At 42.2% G+C, this 16,625-nt stretch overlaps 1 protein-coding gene across 2 annotated transcripts in view; it reads right to left on the bottom strand.

Annotated features, from left to right (window-relative positions):
- The window catches only part of CERT1 (ceramide transporter 1), a 911,140-nt gene that overhangs the window by 255,170 nt on the left and 639,345 nt on the right, over nucleotides 1–16,625 (bottom strand). For both annotated transcript variants that reach the window (XM_078675236.1, XM_078675235.1), the window contains one exon: nucleotides 15,506–15,601. In XM_078675236.1, coding sequence (XP_078531362.1) covers nucleotides 15,506–15,601 — 96 coding nt within the window. The remainder of the gene's footprint in view (nucleotides 1–15,505; nucleotides 15,602–16,625) is intronic.

Raw genomic sequence — 16,625 nt, 5'->3', positions numbered from 1 at the left:
TTCTTCTTTTTCAACAGAGGCTGTTTTCTTCAAAAAGTTTGTCGGATTTCTATAACCACCGTTCCTGTTCAAGGACGCATTTTGCTACGACCCTCCGGTAAGAGATCTACCGTCTTATGTCCATGCATAAGCACCGAACCCGGTCTCGCTTTTATACTAAATGGACGTTGCTCTTTTACAGGCTCCCTACCCCCTCTCTACTTGAACTTGCAACTTCACAGATACTCTCAAGGTAAATTTTACTCTGGACAATGGCTAGCTCAATCCGCTTTGATTTCTTCACCATACTCATGTAGCCCCTTGTATGTTTTTTTCACCACACAGGCCTTTTCCCTTTCTCCGGATACTCTCCATAGTGGTAAGCAGAAGGCTCCTTGGGTGGTAACGCATTGGAGCACCTTGATATTTTATTATACATAGTTTTTAGAGACACACAATAGAATTTTTTTCTCTCTTTTTTTTCTTAGAATCATTTGGCCCTGACGAAAATCCCCGTCAAATCCTGGGGATTTGAAACGCGTAGGTCGTTCCATGTCCAGTGTCTGCTTCCCCTTTATGGTGTTGTCCTGTAGTGTGAACATAGTGACACATTACTGGTTTACAAAAAATTGCTGTATAATTTGTTTCTGATTTGACATTTGATTCTGCTGATTTATTTTCGATTTACATCTGTAAATATAATTGTATATATAATTGTATAGACTGCAGCAGACCTAATACATCACACGATTATTTATTTTTATTTAGTCGTGTGTGTATTTGTATGTGTTCTATGTATGAATGGTAAGGTATGATTGTGATATGACTGAATTTAGCATTTATGTTGAATTTTAATAATCCATTGATTTTTTTGTCCATATCTTCTTTAGTGTACTCAAAAAATGTTGCTTTTGTTCAAACTGTATATGATTAATACAAATATACCCCTGTGTTTTTTTGACTGAGATATTCAAATAAAAGGCTACTTATAAGCACATCCCAGCTCAGATAAACTTTCTTTGCTCTGGTGGCAAACTCTTTGTTAACCAATATCAGTATAGGCAATTGTTCTTCGTTGATTCAAAGTAATGTATGGCCTTTTCTGGAATGTGATACCACAATGTAGGAAATAACACTGCTGCAATTAATACAATTATTGGATTTCATGGTGCAGTCGCCGGGTCCATATTGTATATCTTTGGTACCTGACAAAATCTCCTTTAGGTTCCTGGAACATTGATAAGCAGACAATGGTTTATCTGCACTTCCCTAGTCTGCCAACACTGGCTGAGTGAACAGCACAAATGGACTGGAGTGCGAAGCAGGAAGAACCTACATATAAGGTCAGGGGCTGTCCCCAAAAATATCACAAGATCTGGGGAAGATGGTAGGGATACAATAGCTTGACAAATCCATTGGGAGCTGTATTTTCATGGCAGTGAGATCTCGGGGTGCTACTGTTGCACACGATGGGAGAAGGATGCAATTCTGTCATGTTATGGGTTTATAGAAGTTTGCAATAAAACCAATAAAGAAATATTACTTTCCCTGTAAGCATCTATTCGTAGCATGTAGTGCATTAGATTCATATGCTTAGCTTACTCCTGCCATCTAGTGTTGGGCTCAGACATTGCAAGTTGTTTTTGTACGAAAAGTCTTTTGAGTCAAGAGGTACAGTGACTCCTACTATAGTCTATTGCGTATGGTTATCTGCTCCCTTGTTCGATTGTTTTTTGCTCATCATGTGAGCTTAGGATAGGAGCAGTAAATGAAGCAGTAAAGACGATCATGCAAGTAAGGAGTAAGATAAATGATTGTAGAAAAGTGCGTCCATGAGTCATTCGCTTCTGGGGAGGAGGGTGGCTGCATATGAATCTACAGCACTACACGCTACGAACAGATGCTTACAGGGTAACTAACACTCCATTTGCAGCATGTGTAGTCATAGATACATATTCTTAGCATCAAATGTAAAGCAGTGCTCCCCAAAAAGCGGTATCTAGATGAGTAGACACTTGAAGTGTTTGCAAGACAGCCTAACATATTATAGCTTGTTGTTCAGATAGGACATTTACACAGTTATTCTTGGTGAATATATGTGGGTTATTCCATGGGGCTGTTTTAAAGATATCCAGTAACGGAAGGTAGCCCAAAAAAGCTATGGAGGCTCCTTTTTTTACGGATGGAAGGTGCTTTTGAAGCAGCAGGTAGAGCTTGTTTGGCCTTGCAGTAGCAAGTTTGTATACATCTAACTATCCACCGTGCAATTCCTGCTTTCGAGATTTTGCGAGCCTTTTTGAGGGTTTGAAAAGCTGCTGAATTTTACAAAGGGCTTCGTCCTCTAGATGTAATAAATTACAGGTCTTAACATCAAGTGTGTGTAGTGCTCTCTCCGCTAAGGAGCCTGATTTTGGAAAGAAAACTGGGAGCTCAATGGACTGATTTAAATGAAAAGAAGAAACCACTTTAGGGAGAAATTTGGGGCTTGTTCTTAGTACTAGTTTATCAGGACCGACCTGGAAAAATGTTTCTTCCAAAGTGAGGGCCTGAAGTTTGCTGATCCTTCAAAGAGATGTTATAGCTACTAAAAAGGCCACTCTCCATGTGAGAAACTGTAGATCACATGAATGTAATTGTTCGTAAGGAAGGATCCATAAGTATGGTGAGGACTATATTGAGATTCCAGACTGGTGCTGGTGGAATGGGGCGGTATAACTCTTCCTCCATAAAAGCTTTGATGACTGGAATTTTAAATAAAGACACTTGTTGTCTGTTTTGCATTTACGCAGCAAGTGCTGCTAAGTGTACCCGAATGGAAGTGTAGGCTAGGCCTGCCTGTTGTAAATGGAGTAGGTGACAAATAAGATCTTTTACCATAGGCGAGTGCAGTTGGATCGGTTTTATTAAGCAATAGTTTACAAAACGTTTCCATTTTGCTGCATGGCATGCCAATGTGGTAGGCCTACATTGTAGAAGATTTAGGTATCTAAACCCTAGGATTTCAGAGCCAAATCGCTAGATCAAGCAGCTTGGGTTGGGGTGTCTGACCCTGCTCTGCTCCTGAGTTAGAAGGTATGGTCAGATCAGCAAACTCTTGTGTGGCACAACTGATAGCTGTAGCAGACTAGTGAATCATGCTCGTCAAGCCCATGCTGGGACTCTTAGGATTAGTGTGAGTGATGTTTGTCTGAGTTTCTGAGCCACATAAGAAATGAGTGGGAGAGGAGGAAAAGCTCAAGCAAATATCACTGACCAATGGATCCATTGGGCATTGTCCTTGGACCGAGGGCGAGGAAACATGAAGGTGAAGCTATGGCATTTCGCATTCTGCTGTGTGGTAAAGAGATCTACTTCTTTGGGTTCCCCATTGTTGAAGTATGAGTGGAGTAATGTGTCAGTTCCCACTCGTGTATCTGTTGCATTTTGCTGAGCATATCTGTGAAGTCGTTGTCCACCCCTGTTAGGTATTCTTCTAGGAGATGGATGTCGTGATGAATGGCCCAAAGCCATATGCATTGGCCTAGACTAAACAGCTGTATGTAGTGTATTCCACCCTGTTTTTGTATGTTATATATGGCTGTCATATTGTCCATGTGGAATAGAACCTTCTTGTGTTAAAGATGTTGAAAAGCTTTGAGAGCTAAATAAATCATAAAAAGCTCTAGATGATTGATGTGTACAGAAGTAAGCATTGAAGACCACTGACCACACATCGAGATCTTGTAAGTGAACTCCCCAACCATGTAAGCACGCAACTGTTGTAATGGTTGCTTGCTGAACTGGGGCCTTGAAAACCCGACCCTGCAATAAATTGCTGCTGTTCCACCACTGCAGAGAGTGAGGAGTTGACAGCCCTATCAAAACTAGATCTTGTAGGCGCCCCTCCACTTGTGACGATTGTGACTATAGACACTGTTGTAGGGAGAACAAGTGCAGTTGTGCGTGTGGCACTATGGAAATGCATGAGGCCATCATAACTATAAGGCTCATCACTGTTTTGACTGATGTGAAAATGTGGCTGAAAAAGGAGGCAACACTTGCTGGATCTGTTGTACTCTTGCAGGACTGGGATAAGCCCGAGGAACAGCTGAATATGCAAGAGTTGGGGTGAGTTTTGGTAACATGGAGCGTGAAGCCCACATTGTGCAGAAGGTGGATTTATTTTGCATGTCCTGCAGATGTTCTTTGCTTGCACTTTTGATCAGCCAATTGTCTAGAAAGGGGGACACGTGTGTTATTTTGAATGTTTGAATCCCTTTTGCTTGCCCGTGTTGCCGCTGTTGCAGTATAGAACTCATTAATAATTCAGGGATAAGAATTGCAGCTCACTGCGGACCCGCCCGCCAGTCTCCAGCCGCCCCCTCGCTCTTTTGCCAACTGGAGCGGGAGCCGCCGGGAGGAGACCGGCGAGGGGCAGGACCACAACTCCCAGCAGCCCTACTGGGGTCCGCCTCATCTGTAAGCGCCTGGAGGCGCATATATACGGCGCCACCACCGTCTCGCGGGACGCCGGGCGAAGCCCGGGCCAAGGGCGGGCCCGTCCTAGCCCGTCATAGACCGGAGGAGACTGGCTGGATGTTTATTCCCCTTCTAGTCAGCGTGTAAGGCCTTTCATAGAGAGGTACCTTATGTTAGTTGTTAGGGGGCCCCACCCCCTAACAACTAACATAAGGTACCTCTCTATGAAAGGCCTTACACGCTGACTAGAAGGGGAATAAACATCATTCCTGCTGCATAGTCCATAGCTAATTCAAATTCGTCATCTGCCCTGTTTAAGCACACACAATGTCACTGAGGGGCTCTAGAAGTAAAACGCTCAAAAACATGGCAAAATCTGTAGGTCCAATAGATCAATTTATTACGAAAGTCAATCAAACTATCGACCAAACTGTAATGCTGACTGACCGACGAGTTTCTTATGAATTAGATCAAGCAAGACGCTCCTCAATGGGAATACTGGCTCAAGCACAAACTCCAATTAAACAATCAATAAACACATCCGCACCAGGAACACGTGAGGACATCCATGCCATTCCCAACTCAATTGATTTGTCAGTGTCCTCACTCTTATCGGATTCACAACTGACTCAGGGCCTCGAGCATACTCCTGACATCTTTGCGAGCCCGCAGTTACTGGAAATTGACCCTACACAGAGCGAATCTAGGGGGTTAAGGGATGGTGCAATCTCGAAACACCTGCAATATAAGAAAACAATTTCAAAAAACCAAGCAATCAAAGACACTGTAACCTCTGAATCCTTACAACATAATTCACACCTTAAAAAATCTCGTGAGTCCAACAGTACTAATGAGCATAGTCAGGACAACAACAAATCCATCGAAATAACAGAAGCTAACAGGAATATTAACTCTGACGTTGTCATGTCCGACGATCATTTAAATGTAGCTATTTCTAACAAGACTCATCTAGAAAATCCAGCTTCTCTTCCAGTTAAAAGCAATAAAAAATTCGAGCCACAATACACCTTGGCGAAAGAGGTAGCTGAAATAGTTAAACATCAGCTACAACCAATTAAAAAAAGCCTTGAAATTATCGAGAAGCAAGTAGCGATACTAGTTGCCATCTCGAAAAAACCCACGAAGTCAAGGGCTGCCAAATTTGGGTGGTCCTAAGCCCCTAGCTAATAATGCAAAGTCAACCAACAATTCAGCACAACTATCCAACAATTCAGTACAACCATCTAACAACAACCTGACTGTAACAAATACTCCAATTGTTAGGTCAGGAGATCGTGTGAAAAACTCAAATAATCTATCAGATACATCAAAAACTAAGACTCCACAAGTACTCCCAAAAAAGGTTCCAGACCCACAAAATGCGCTGTCAGCAAATGTCCCTTCCAGACCACTCGTAATAACCACCCCCCACAATGAACAACCCCAGAGGCATAATATTAAGCCAGAGCGTACAAAGAAGAGATGGCCCAAACCAGTAAACCTCCCACCGGAGGCTGCCCCTTTCGTAGCTATTTTAACAGGAGTTCCAGAATTAAATAACGACATAGACGAACCAACTTGGTCCTTATTAAATAAAACTCGCCACTGGCTGAATACTAACAGACCAAATCAGCATAATCACGTTACTAAAATTGCCACAGTAAGAAGGGCCCCATGGACAGGATATCAACCAAAAACTACCCCGGGCGACTGCATAATAGTCAATTTTGAGAACCCCCGTGCAGTGGACTACATCTGCTCCTGGGACTCACCAGGTAGCAGCGGAGGAATAAATGTTAAACGACTATCATTTTTTTACCCCCGTCAAGGCCATTATTCCGAAGGCCCTAATTGGTCTTCAAACTGGTCATGGAACCAGCCCGAGCTTGGACAAAGAGGCTGGAGCCAGGGAGATTGGTATAATGGAAACACCCAAAGGGACTGGTCCCAGGGAGAATGGGGGCACAAAAACAAAGATCGGGGTGACTGGAATATCTATGGTAGGAGAGGCCAACAATTACCCTACAGGGACACATGGGGTGGTATACCAACTTTCAACAGCTATAGTTGCTTAGAGATGGTCGATTGACCACCACCACAGAAGCATGTCACTACTCCCCCTCTTAATAACAGCGCTTTACTCAACAAATCAGTCAAGTATCCCGAAAAGATTACACCCAACAAGGTTTCTTTTACAACAACTACTTGGTCAAAGGAACTAACAGTGACGATAAACACTCAAAAAATGGCAGATCGGATACAAGAGCAGCAATGCCCTTCCAAGCTCCCCACTAGTCCTCTCTCTTCACCACAAACTGGTTTAGAGTCGCAGGAAAGTGTCTTAAATCCGACACCTGAGTTTCAATCAAGCCAATCCGAAGAAATTAGTGCCCAGAGCACGACATCCATTCTAACTGGTGATAACTCTGATAAAAGGCTGTTATTCTGGAATGTGGCGGGGCTAGCTACAAAATACACTGAAAAAAGCTTTCTTTAATTTGCCTTCAGGAGACATGGTTAATGACCCAATTCATCTCTTGGGCTACAAAACATACTTCTCACAAGCCATAAGATCCAATTCAGGCAGAAGTAAAGGGGGCCTAATAACATATATTTCCAATCTCTGGCCTTGTCGTGAGATAATTTCCGTAAAGTTAGGTCAGAATTTTCAGATTATTAACATACATGGTACCAGACAAGAGGTCTACACTATCATTAATTTCTATAATAATATGAGTTCAACAGACTTGACTAAGGCCCTAAATGAAATTCTTCACCTAGTAAACGACCTCAAAGCAAAACACGCAAAGGATCTCCATACACTAAACTGGGGAGGAGATTTCAATCTCCATTTATGTAACAGATGCGATACCCCCATTTGCGGGATCACAGACGAAGAAGGAAACAATTGAACTCATTTTGTTCACACCGCAGAGGGCAGTAATATACAGGCTACGATGACTGACTTAGACACAGGGTTCGCCAATATGATAAAAATGCCCACAACTGAATTCACTCCAACCTTTCACGGCAGAGGTTTCAAAACCCTAATAGACTATATTTTAGTATCCATAAACAAAGCAGATTATATCAAGACCTTCGAAGTGCTCGACAATGCACTTAGCGATCATTCCCCCATCAGAATGACGTTCTTGGAATCTAAACATCAGAATAAGCTAGACAGGGTATATTCTAGCCTCTTACACCAGCAAGCACTAACACTGAACAGATTAAACGGCTACACCTTAAAATGGGGCAAATTAGATCAGGAAACTGTAAACGCGAGAATAATTAAAACATGTAAAAATGAAATAGATAGGTGCTTAGATCCCTCCACAACTCCAAATGAAATCTTGACTAACTACACCAACATTGTGGAAAATATAAGAAAAGAATTAACTAAGCCCCATACACAAAACAGGTCTACAAGAAAGGGATGGTTCACAACGGAATGTACAAAAGCTTATTCCAATTTAAAGAAGGCTCTAGCTAAAAAAGAAAGAAACAGAGAGGACGTGATTAAACTAAGGAAGGCCTACACGTTTGCAATCCGAAAAAGAAAAAAGGACCTCCAAGCAAACTTATGGACTGAATTACAGAAAAGCAGCACTCAAAAAGATAGCGCTGCTTTCTGGCAGATATTGAAAACTCCCTTTCTAACAGAAAAGAACGATGTCCCCTCACTAGACGTTGCTATAAATACCGGGGACTGGGTCCAACATTTCTCAGGGGTCTTTGGTAAGGATAAATCTATAGACTTGGAACATCTGGACCCCCTTCCGCCAGTGAAATATCCACTAGCTCTCCATTTCACATTTAATGAAACGATGAAGGCCATAAAAACGGCGAAATCAGGCAAAGCACCTGGGCCAGACTCGGTTCCTATGGACCTTTACAAATACATACCTGACCTCTGGTGCCCACTGCTTACTAAAGTATTAAACGCGGCGAAGGAGATTGGCCTTCCTGAATCCTGGTCAACTTCAATACTCGTCCCTATCTTTAAAAAAGGCAACAGAGACAGCCCCTCCTGTTACCGGCCCATCTCCCTCCTGGATTCGATCAGAAAGATGGCAGGACGCGTCCTTCTTGATCGTCTCCAGGAGTGGTCGTTAGAACACGGGGCAATTTCGGACCTACAATATGGGTTCAGGACAGGACTGAGCACAGTTGATCAGGCCTTAAACTTAACACTACTGGCCGGAAAATACTTAGACGCAAAAAGATCGTCCCTACACATGGTTTACGTCGACCTCACAGCAGCGTTCGACTGTGTCGAACACCCGAAATTATGGTCAATAATGTTGCAAATGGGGATTGATCCACCAATAGTTGATTTTCTCCGTGAACTATATACCGGAGCCACGGGAAAGGTTAGATTTGGGACTGGTGGTCAGTTAACTGAGAGTTTCTTAATACAGAAGGGGGTCAGACAAGGGTGCGTGCTGGCCCCCTTCTTATTTACGCTCTATACCAACGGGCTAGAGGCTGCAATGTTAAAAGGTGTAAAAGACCTTCCAGCAGTCGGTCGTCGGCAGATTCCAGCACTACTATATGCCGACGATGCGGTAATCCTCGCCCGAACCCCAATCCAGCTCCAACGGGTATTGAACAACTACTGTTCCTTCATGACCAGTCTGAGCTTAAAAGTCAACATAAAGAAAACCTATGCGATGCACGCTGGCATAAAGGGGAAAAAACCAAAGAAAATCTACGTGGACAACTTACCCCTTGAAAGAACAGATACTTATCCTTACCTTGGCATCATTATTGATGAGGCATTTAAATGGAAGGAAGCCATCAATGCCCGTAAACTGGCCTTCATAAGAACTGTCGGCGCACTAAAGGCTTTCTCCCTTCGGCTCGGTAAAAGACCTCCGACCGAGATGATAAAAATATACAACGCCAAGTGTCTCAGTACAGCAATCTTTGGTGCAGGGGTTTGGGGAGGGGCAAATGTGTACCAGCTCCAAAAAGTTGAAAATTCTTTCCTAAGATTTCTGTTGGCCGTACCGAAAAGTACAACTACATATGGGTGCCATCTCGAACTTGGTATGGATTAAATCTCTGACATTATTAAAATCCAACCGATCATGCTGTGGCGCAGAATCTGGGCAACGGATCAATGCCAGCTTACAAGAACAATAGTCTTGGACTGTATGAAACTTGAGAACACGAGAAAAATAAGATGGCTGGTCTATGTCAAGACATTTCTTACCGACATTGGATATGTGACATTTTTTGACGACCCCTTATCGGTGACAGACATATCAAAAAAAGAACTAAAAACACTATGTCTGTCACATCTATCTCAAGTGCGGTTGCTGGGCGAAATAGGGAAGCCATCAGTCCAGCAATGTTTACTGATCCAGTCTGTCCCAACTATCCAACCATATCTTCAGTACAATCTAACTCAATACGAAAGATACCTTCTCACCCGTTTCAGGTTTAATTTATTTCATTACATGGTTTTATTCCCCAACCAAAATGATTGGTCACACAACGATTCTGTGTGTCCTTGCGATTCAATGTCTTTACAGTCCACAATCCATGTCCTCTTTTTCTGCAAATTTTATGTACTATTACGTAGGCGGTGGATAACACCACTATTAAAGGTTCTAAAGATCCGTAAATGCCGCCCGGCCTATTTGGTCTTACAGCTATTGGAAAACAACTTGATGGCAAAATCTATTGCACAGTTTCTTAAACTGTGTCAGGCACCGAATGAACCTTTGAACAGTTACTGAATAGCCTTTTCGAAATAATACGCACTGATAAAATGTTTTTATAATACCTTTTGATATCAGAAAGAATGTGAATTTTAAAATAATTTTTATCGTGTTTTTATGTACTTTTATGGCTTTCAAAAATAACAGAAACCGAATAAAGATGATTTGATTTGATTTGAATGTTAATAACTTGAATTGATTACGTGGCCACTTACTTTAAATTGGAGGTAGCACCGATGGGCTGGGTGTATTGGTATGTGGTGTCTGAGGTCTATGGCTGTCCTGAAGTCTCCTAGCTGAAGCAGCGGTATGACTTCCTGCAGTGCTACCATGTGGAAGTGCTCCAATAAGATGTACTTGGTGATGCCGGAGGACTAGTATAGGCCTTTAGATGCCATCTTTCTTTGTAATGAGGAAATAAAGTGTGTACACCCCGTGACACTGGTATTGCCATGGGACCGGCTGTATGATCCCCTTTTGAAGCAGAATTTAAATTTCCTCTAGTAGGTGTAGTAGGTGTAGTAAGTGTTTACAGTGGGATATTGGGTGGAAATGTGAGTTCTAGACAATATATGTCCTTTATTACAGGAAGGACCCACACATCTGAGCGTATTTGTTCCCGAATGTCCTGGAGCCTTCCCCTACTGTTTGTGGGGGGGTTGGGGGGGTGGGGGGGTGGAGGAGGGGGGGTGACGCAGACAGCTACTTCTTATTGGCAGTGGTTCCACGGCCTCAACCCCCCGTTATTGCCTCTGTATTGTCCTCTGTCATAGGACTCTTGTATTTTGGGGTTGAAAGGTGCCTTGCTGCTTCTGAAATGTCCCTACTTCTTGGACAGCTGTTCCTTTGGATGCCCCTCTGTACTGACCCCTACAAAAGGATCCTATGTGCTGGTAAATTTGTAAGACTCCCATGGCTTTGGCCATGTCCTTAAAAAAATATAATTCACAACATCTTGCCCACTTCACGGCTAAAGAGGTGGGGATAGTACTAGACGTCAAGCTTAAATCCCCGACACCCATAACCATGCGTGGAATCGGATTATAATCCTAGTGTTAACTTCCCTAGCACTGATGTCTGCAACATCCAATGCACACAGGATTGTTAAATTAAAGAATGACCTTGCCTTCCTCAACTAGTTCTGTTCTTTGCTGTAATAATTCCTGCATCTTGTCCCACTGAGCTGTCAATTCTAAGGTAGCTTGCTGCCTGTACTACAACTCATTTTATCGAAGCATCACATTTCTTACTCTTCTGGTCTGTAGGAGGTACGTTACCTGGCCCCAGGGTTGACTCATTTTCTAGCTGTATTTACTACCAGTGAATCTGTAGTGAAGTGTCCCTTATTGATGTTGGGTCGGTTGGTAAGGGTTTGTATTTTTTTTAATCAACCCTAGGCGCAAAGATGCGTGATTTGACAGGTTGCTTGACTATGTCAATCATGGGCTTCAGCATGCCCTTTAGAATGGGTAAGAAATGGACGATTCACGGTGTCTGACAGTGTCTCAGCGGACAACCTTCCTCATCTTCCAGTGTAAGTTTATCAACCGTATAACATTCAGTAGCCCTGCATAGTAGCTCATATGTGGTGGTGTCGTAGAGGGTTATAGGTCCAGATATGTATCCCCTGGGGAGTTGACAGTCCTTCCAGGGTTCATCTAGTGCATCAGAATCACCCTGTGCATCTGGTACATAAAATTGTCGTACTGGTCTATGTTTTCCCCAGTGCTGTGGTCCCCAAATGAAGTAGTGGGAGACCCCTGTGGGTGAACACGAGGGGAGCGCTGCAGTGAAGTTGGTAAAAAAGGAGGTGTGGCTAGCATTGCCGGAAGCAGAAGAGTAGGAGGAGGTTCCAATAGTGTTTAGGCTTTTCAAGGCCCATATTGGACTCCAAAGGCATCTTTGGCGTCAGTGCTTCTTTTTTCGACACCAGTTTTGACACTGGCTTTGACTTTGAAGTATTAGGTGCCTTACTCTTTTCAGTTGCCTTGGAGGCTTGTTCGGGCAGAGGGATGGTTGCCTGCTCCTTTGCCTTATACCAGACTCTTCCAAGGTCCAAGGGCAGTGGGGTTCCATGAGACTGTTTGGTCCTTAGCATTCGCTTGGGAATTGGTGAATGAGGTTTTCAACACAATACCCACATGCCCAATTGAAGCAGTATTTTGGGCTTCTTCCACTGCTTGGCTGCAGTTGCACCACTCTACGATACTAGCAAGAAGGATAGGGACGACCACCAGGGCATCTTGGAACTCTGCATCTTCGTCACAGTTGTGTTGGGCCTCAATACCTGTTTCTTCTTGGAGTTATGCTTGATGGTCCCAGAAAATATCAGGGGCATCTTCCACTCACCGTGCCTGCATTGTGGTATGGGCCCCTCGCCTCTACAGTCATTGTCGAAGAGTCTTTTTTGACCAAAAAGCCCGGCAGGCTTCACATAATGTTTCCTTGTGGTCCAGAGACAGACTGTGGTTGCAGACTGGATGATCACCTTGCCTGGAGTATTTCACATGGCACTAGGGGCAGTAGCGGAAAGGAATCTTTTCCATCACTCTGCTTGTATCAAGTGAAGGAAGTAGATTGAGAATTGCTGAAGCAGAGGTAGAGCCGGGCTCAAGACCAGCCAGGTGAAAAGTGGGAATTCAACGATTGGCTGGTCTTTCTATGTTTCCGTCGATGGGTGATGTATAGCAGTCACTGAAAGGTTGGCGAAACCGAATTGAAACTTCGAACTCGGAGCTCCAAAAAATACGTCCGAACACCATGGCAAAGACAAACAATTTAACAAACCATGACCATGTGCAATACACACTATAGGAGGATTCCCTATACTTAGGCTTTCCTGTTTTCAGTTTCTATTTTTGGTAAGTTCTGGTGGGGTTTTTTCAGTGTTTTGAAATGATTTCATTACCTTAAAAAATCAGTGGCTGTCAGTGGTTACACATTTTTGCGCCATTTGAAACAATAGAGTGTACGTACAATGTATATGAGGTCCAAATATATTTTTGCAAATCAAACTTATTTTAGTACACCATACAATACTTCTTCAGTGAGACTTTGGTCATGTGTGCTCACCCAATCCTTCCCATGCAAACTGTTTTCTGTGAAAAGGCCCTCTCAACATTGGCACTTAAGATGGGCATTGCCAAAAACAGCCAGTACACAATTTGCTAACTTTGGCCACTGACAATACTGGTGCACTTAAAGATTGTGATTCTCTGGGCAGGTTCTGCAACACTTGCGTACAACTGGGTGTTTATGCTCTCAGAGTTATTGAAGCGGTCAAAAATTAAGCAGCACCTTTTAAACTACAGAGGAATTACCCTTTATGGAAGGGATCTAGAACTTGTACAGAGTACCAGTGAGATTTAATTGACTTCAAATAAGATGGTTGGTAAAGGTACATTTCTATGCATCATTGCATGCCATTTCTTATACATTGTAAAATAGAAGTTCCTGAATTGCTCTCCAACATTACTTTGCTCACGAAGTGGCAGGCACTCTAACATGGAATATAAACATAGCCATTTTACCGATCAGTGAAAGAATCAAACACAGCCAAAATATCAAATAGGATTTTGATATTTCCTGATTCTCTACAGTTTATAAGATAATTAAACAAGAACTAAAATATGCTTCTAAACCCTGCATCTTTAGACCAAAGACCACAAAACTGTAAAAAGCAAAAAAAAGAACAATATTTTAGTGGCATCCCTAAACAACAAAACTCAAGCCCAGTCTTTCTTGCTGCTTGCTTGTATAACAAAGTTAAATTGTATTGGCCCCTTCAGGAAGAAAAATTTGACTCTTTCACTCTCCTTTTCCTTTCTTTGAATGGCATTTAGTTTGTGGTTATGCAGGAGTTTTTTCAGTGTTTATATGTTTACACTGGTGAGGGCTATTTCCTCTTCTAAAACCGGACAGCATAACTATACCCCATGACAAAGACTTTTTGAACAAAAACAACTTGCAACGTCCGTGCCCAACACTAGATGGCAGAAGTATGTTAAGCATGTGTATCTATGGCCAACACATGCTACAAATGCATGGTTATTTTAAGAGGAAAAAAGTTGACAATAATGTTCAGTTTGCAATATCTCACCAAGCTTGGTAATTATTTTGATAGATGAACTAACAGTGGAGAATCTAGACACAAAAGTCAGACTAGGTGGGACTGACTTTTTAATTTGGTTTAAAAGTTCACTTCTTGTGTGGCTGCTCAATCACACTTCTGCTTCTGTTAAAACAGCTTCAGGTTACCCGCGAGCACAGAACCTATCTTTCTGCTCCTGTAAAGCAATTTCATAGACCACCATTTTTAGAAACTATTTTTAATCTCATGAATTGAGAACAGGATAGGTGCTGTTTTAAAGAATCTGGATGAAAACTGCAAAAGTGACGATTATTATTTCTGTCAGTTGCTTTTCTGGATCCATTAGTGGAGAAAGTTAAACCAGCACACCTACATCTGGAAATGCTTTGAGACTTTTCAATGTGATGTGTACATTGAATATGCAGATTTGTTTTGTACGGATGTCAGCAATGATGTACTGTAACCTATTTATGGAACTGTTCCACAATATTAAGAGGTCATCTGTATCTCGAAGGTAAAGTAGCAACCATTCTTTCCACAGCTTACTGTTCAAAATGAAGTCTTGAATTCAGCCAAGAATATATTGGCATAACTGGGGGCCCGCGTTAGTCCCATGGATGCACCACTTAGTTATAAGTAGAACTGGTTATTCCATTGCTGTAAGATCTCAAGTACCATCTTTCATAAAATATTTAATCATTTTGAATGGAAGCAATTGCAATGTATTTTTTTACATGTCTAAATTATATGGCTAGCTTAGCTTGCGAGAAAGCATCATATACAATTCATTTGAGCGAGCTGTTTACTTAAAAGAAGGGACATGAGTTCTGATCTGTTAAATATGCAATGTAGTTAAGGGTGAAACTGGGGCTTCAAGACAATATAAAGGAACAGGCGAGGGACATGTGGCATACTCTTAAGTGGTTGGTGAATGATCTCAATTGACCATGTTCTGGTGAGGGATACACCAGGTTTATCTTGGGAGGGATTAGCATAGAGTTTTCGGTTGAAGATCACTCTGAAATGAGGGGGCAGTGAGTGACTATTATACAGAATAAAGGTCTTCCAGTCAATAGCCTCAAACAAATGTAAGCCTAAGTAGAACGTTTCTTTCCAAACATCTAGCATTCCGGATTATAATTAATATATCAGTAACAAATCTTTACCACAACTTGTACAACTTGAAACATCTGATAAGAGGAACTTCGTACATCTAACCATGGGGTAGCAATATCGGTCTATATATTACCTTCATTTCGCCTTCTTCTACCACGAGCTGCCAGTTGGCATCACCACCCACATCTTGCAGAGAGTAGGTCATGTGGTTTTTTACCATTTCCTCCACCTTCAAGAACACAAGAAAAAAATGGGAAAAATGAAGATGACGGCAACCCCATACAATTGAATTCTGTGATAAAATACAACAAGAATTTCCAAACACAGAAGCATTTTGCACACAATACTAACGCAGCAATCAAATATCAGGGTAGATAAGAAACATTTAGCAGTACATAGAAACAAATCAATAACAATTAGGCTAACTGAATAATTTATTTGTAAGCGTTTGCGATCAAACCATTGTAAATGTGAATGAGGCTTTCCACTGTGAAGCATGCCGACTGACCTTTGATGCCCCTGTGGAGTATAGAAAGACAGGTCAGCCAGCCAGGCTTCCCCTTTACCACTTTGGACCAACACTCAACGGAGTCTGTATGCAAAAATTCAAAAGGAGTATATATTCCAGTTCATATAAGCTGCACCTTATAAAGAATCAAACTAAGCAGCATTATGTTATTTTTCATGTACAATTTGCAAGGATCTTAATGTCCAGGTAATCAACAAGACAGCTATGACTGCCATCCAAAGAAGCATGTAAACGACAAGAGAAAAAAAAGAAAAGATAATGACTGCTTGGACAAGTGTCAGCAACTTGTTTAGCTCACCTTACAGTCACTTGCCAGGCCTATCCATCAGAGCATGACGGGTATGGCAGTACCAGTCACATGGTTAGCTGGAGTCTCTGAAAGACTTAATTTTGTGTCACAGTTGATATAATGCTGATGCCTGTAAATGGCCATCAAGGTAGGAGGTTAAGCCACACCTTATCAGAACCTTTAAAACACTGGTATATTCGGCGCAGAGTGGGGAATCAAGAAGACTGGTACAGATGGTACACACCCTTAGTGTAGTGACATTACACAAATGTGCATCGTTAAGGCCCGCATGGCTTCGGAGGAGTCAGCCCAATACACAGCTAATGTCTTTAAAAGGCCAGTGGGACCAGCACAGTCAGGAACACATATCATGTGAATACTTGTGGCTGCCTGGAAAGGTTGGGGCACAATTATGTGCTACAAAGAAACACGTGG

This window comes from Lissotriton helveticus, chromosome 2_1, assembly GCF_964261635.1.
Source record: "Lissotriton helveticus chromosome 2_1, aLisHel1.1, whole genome shotgun sequence".
Lineage (NCBI taxonomy): Eukaryota > Metazoa > Chordata > Amphibia > Caudata > Salamandridae > Lissotriton > Lissotriton helveticus.
This window is presented reverse-complemented; position numbering and strand designations above follow the sequence as displayed.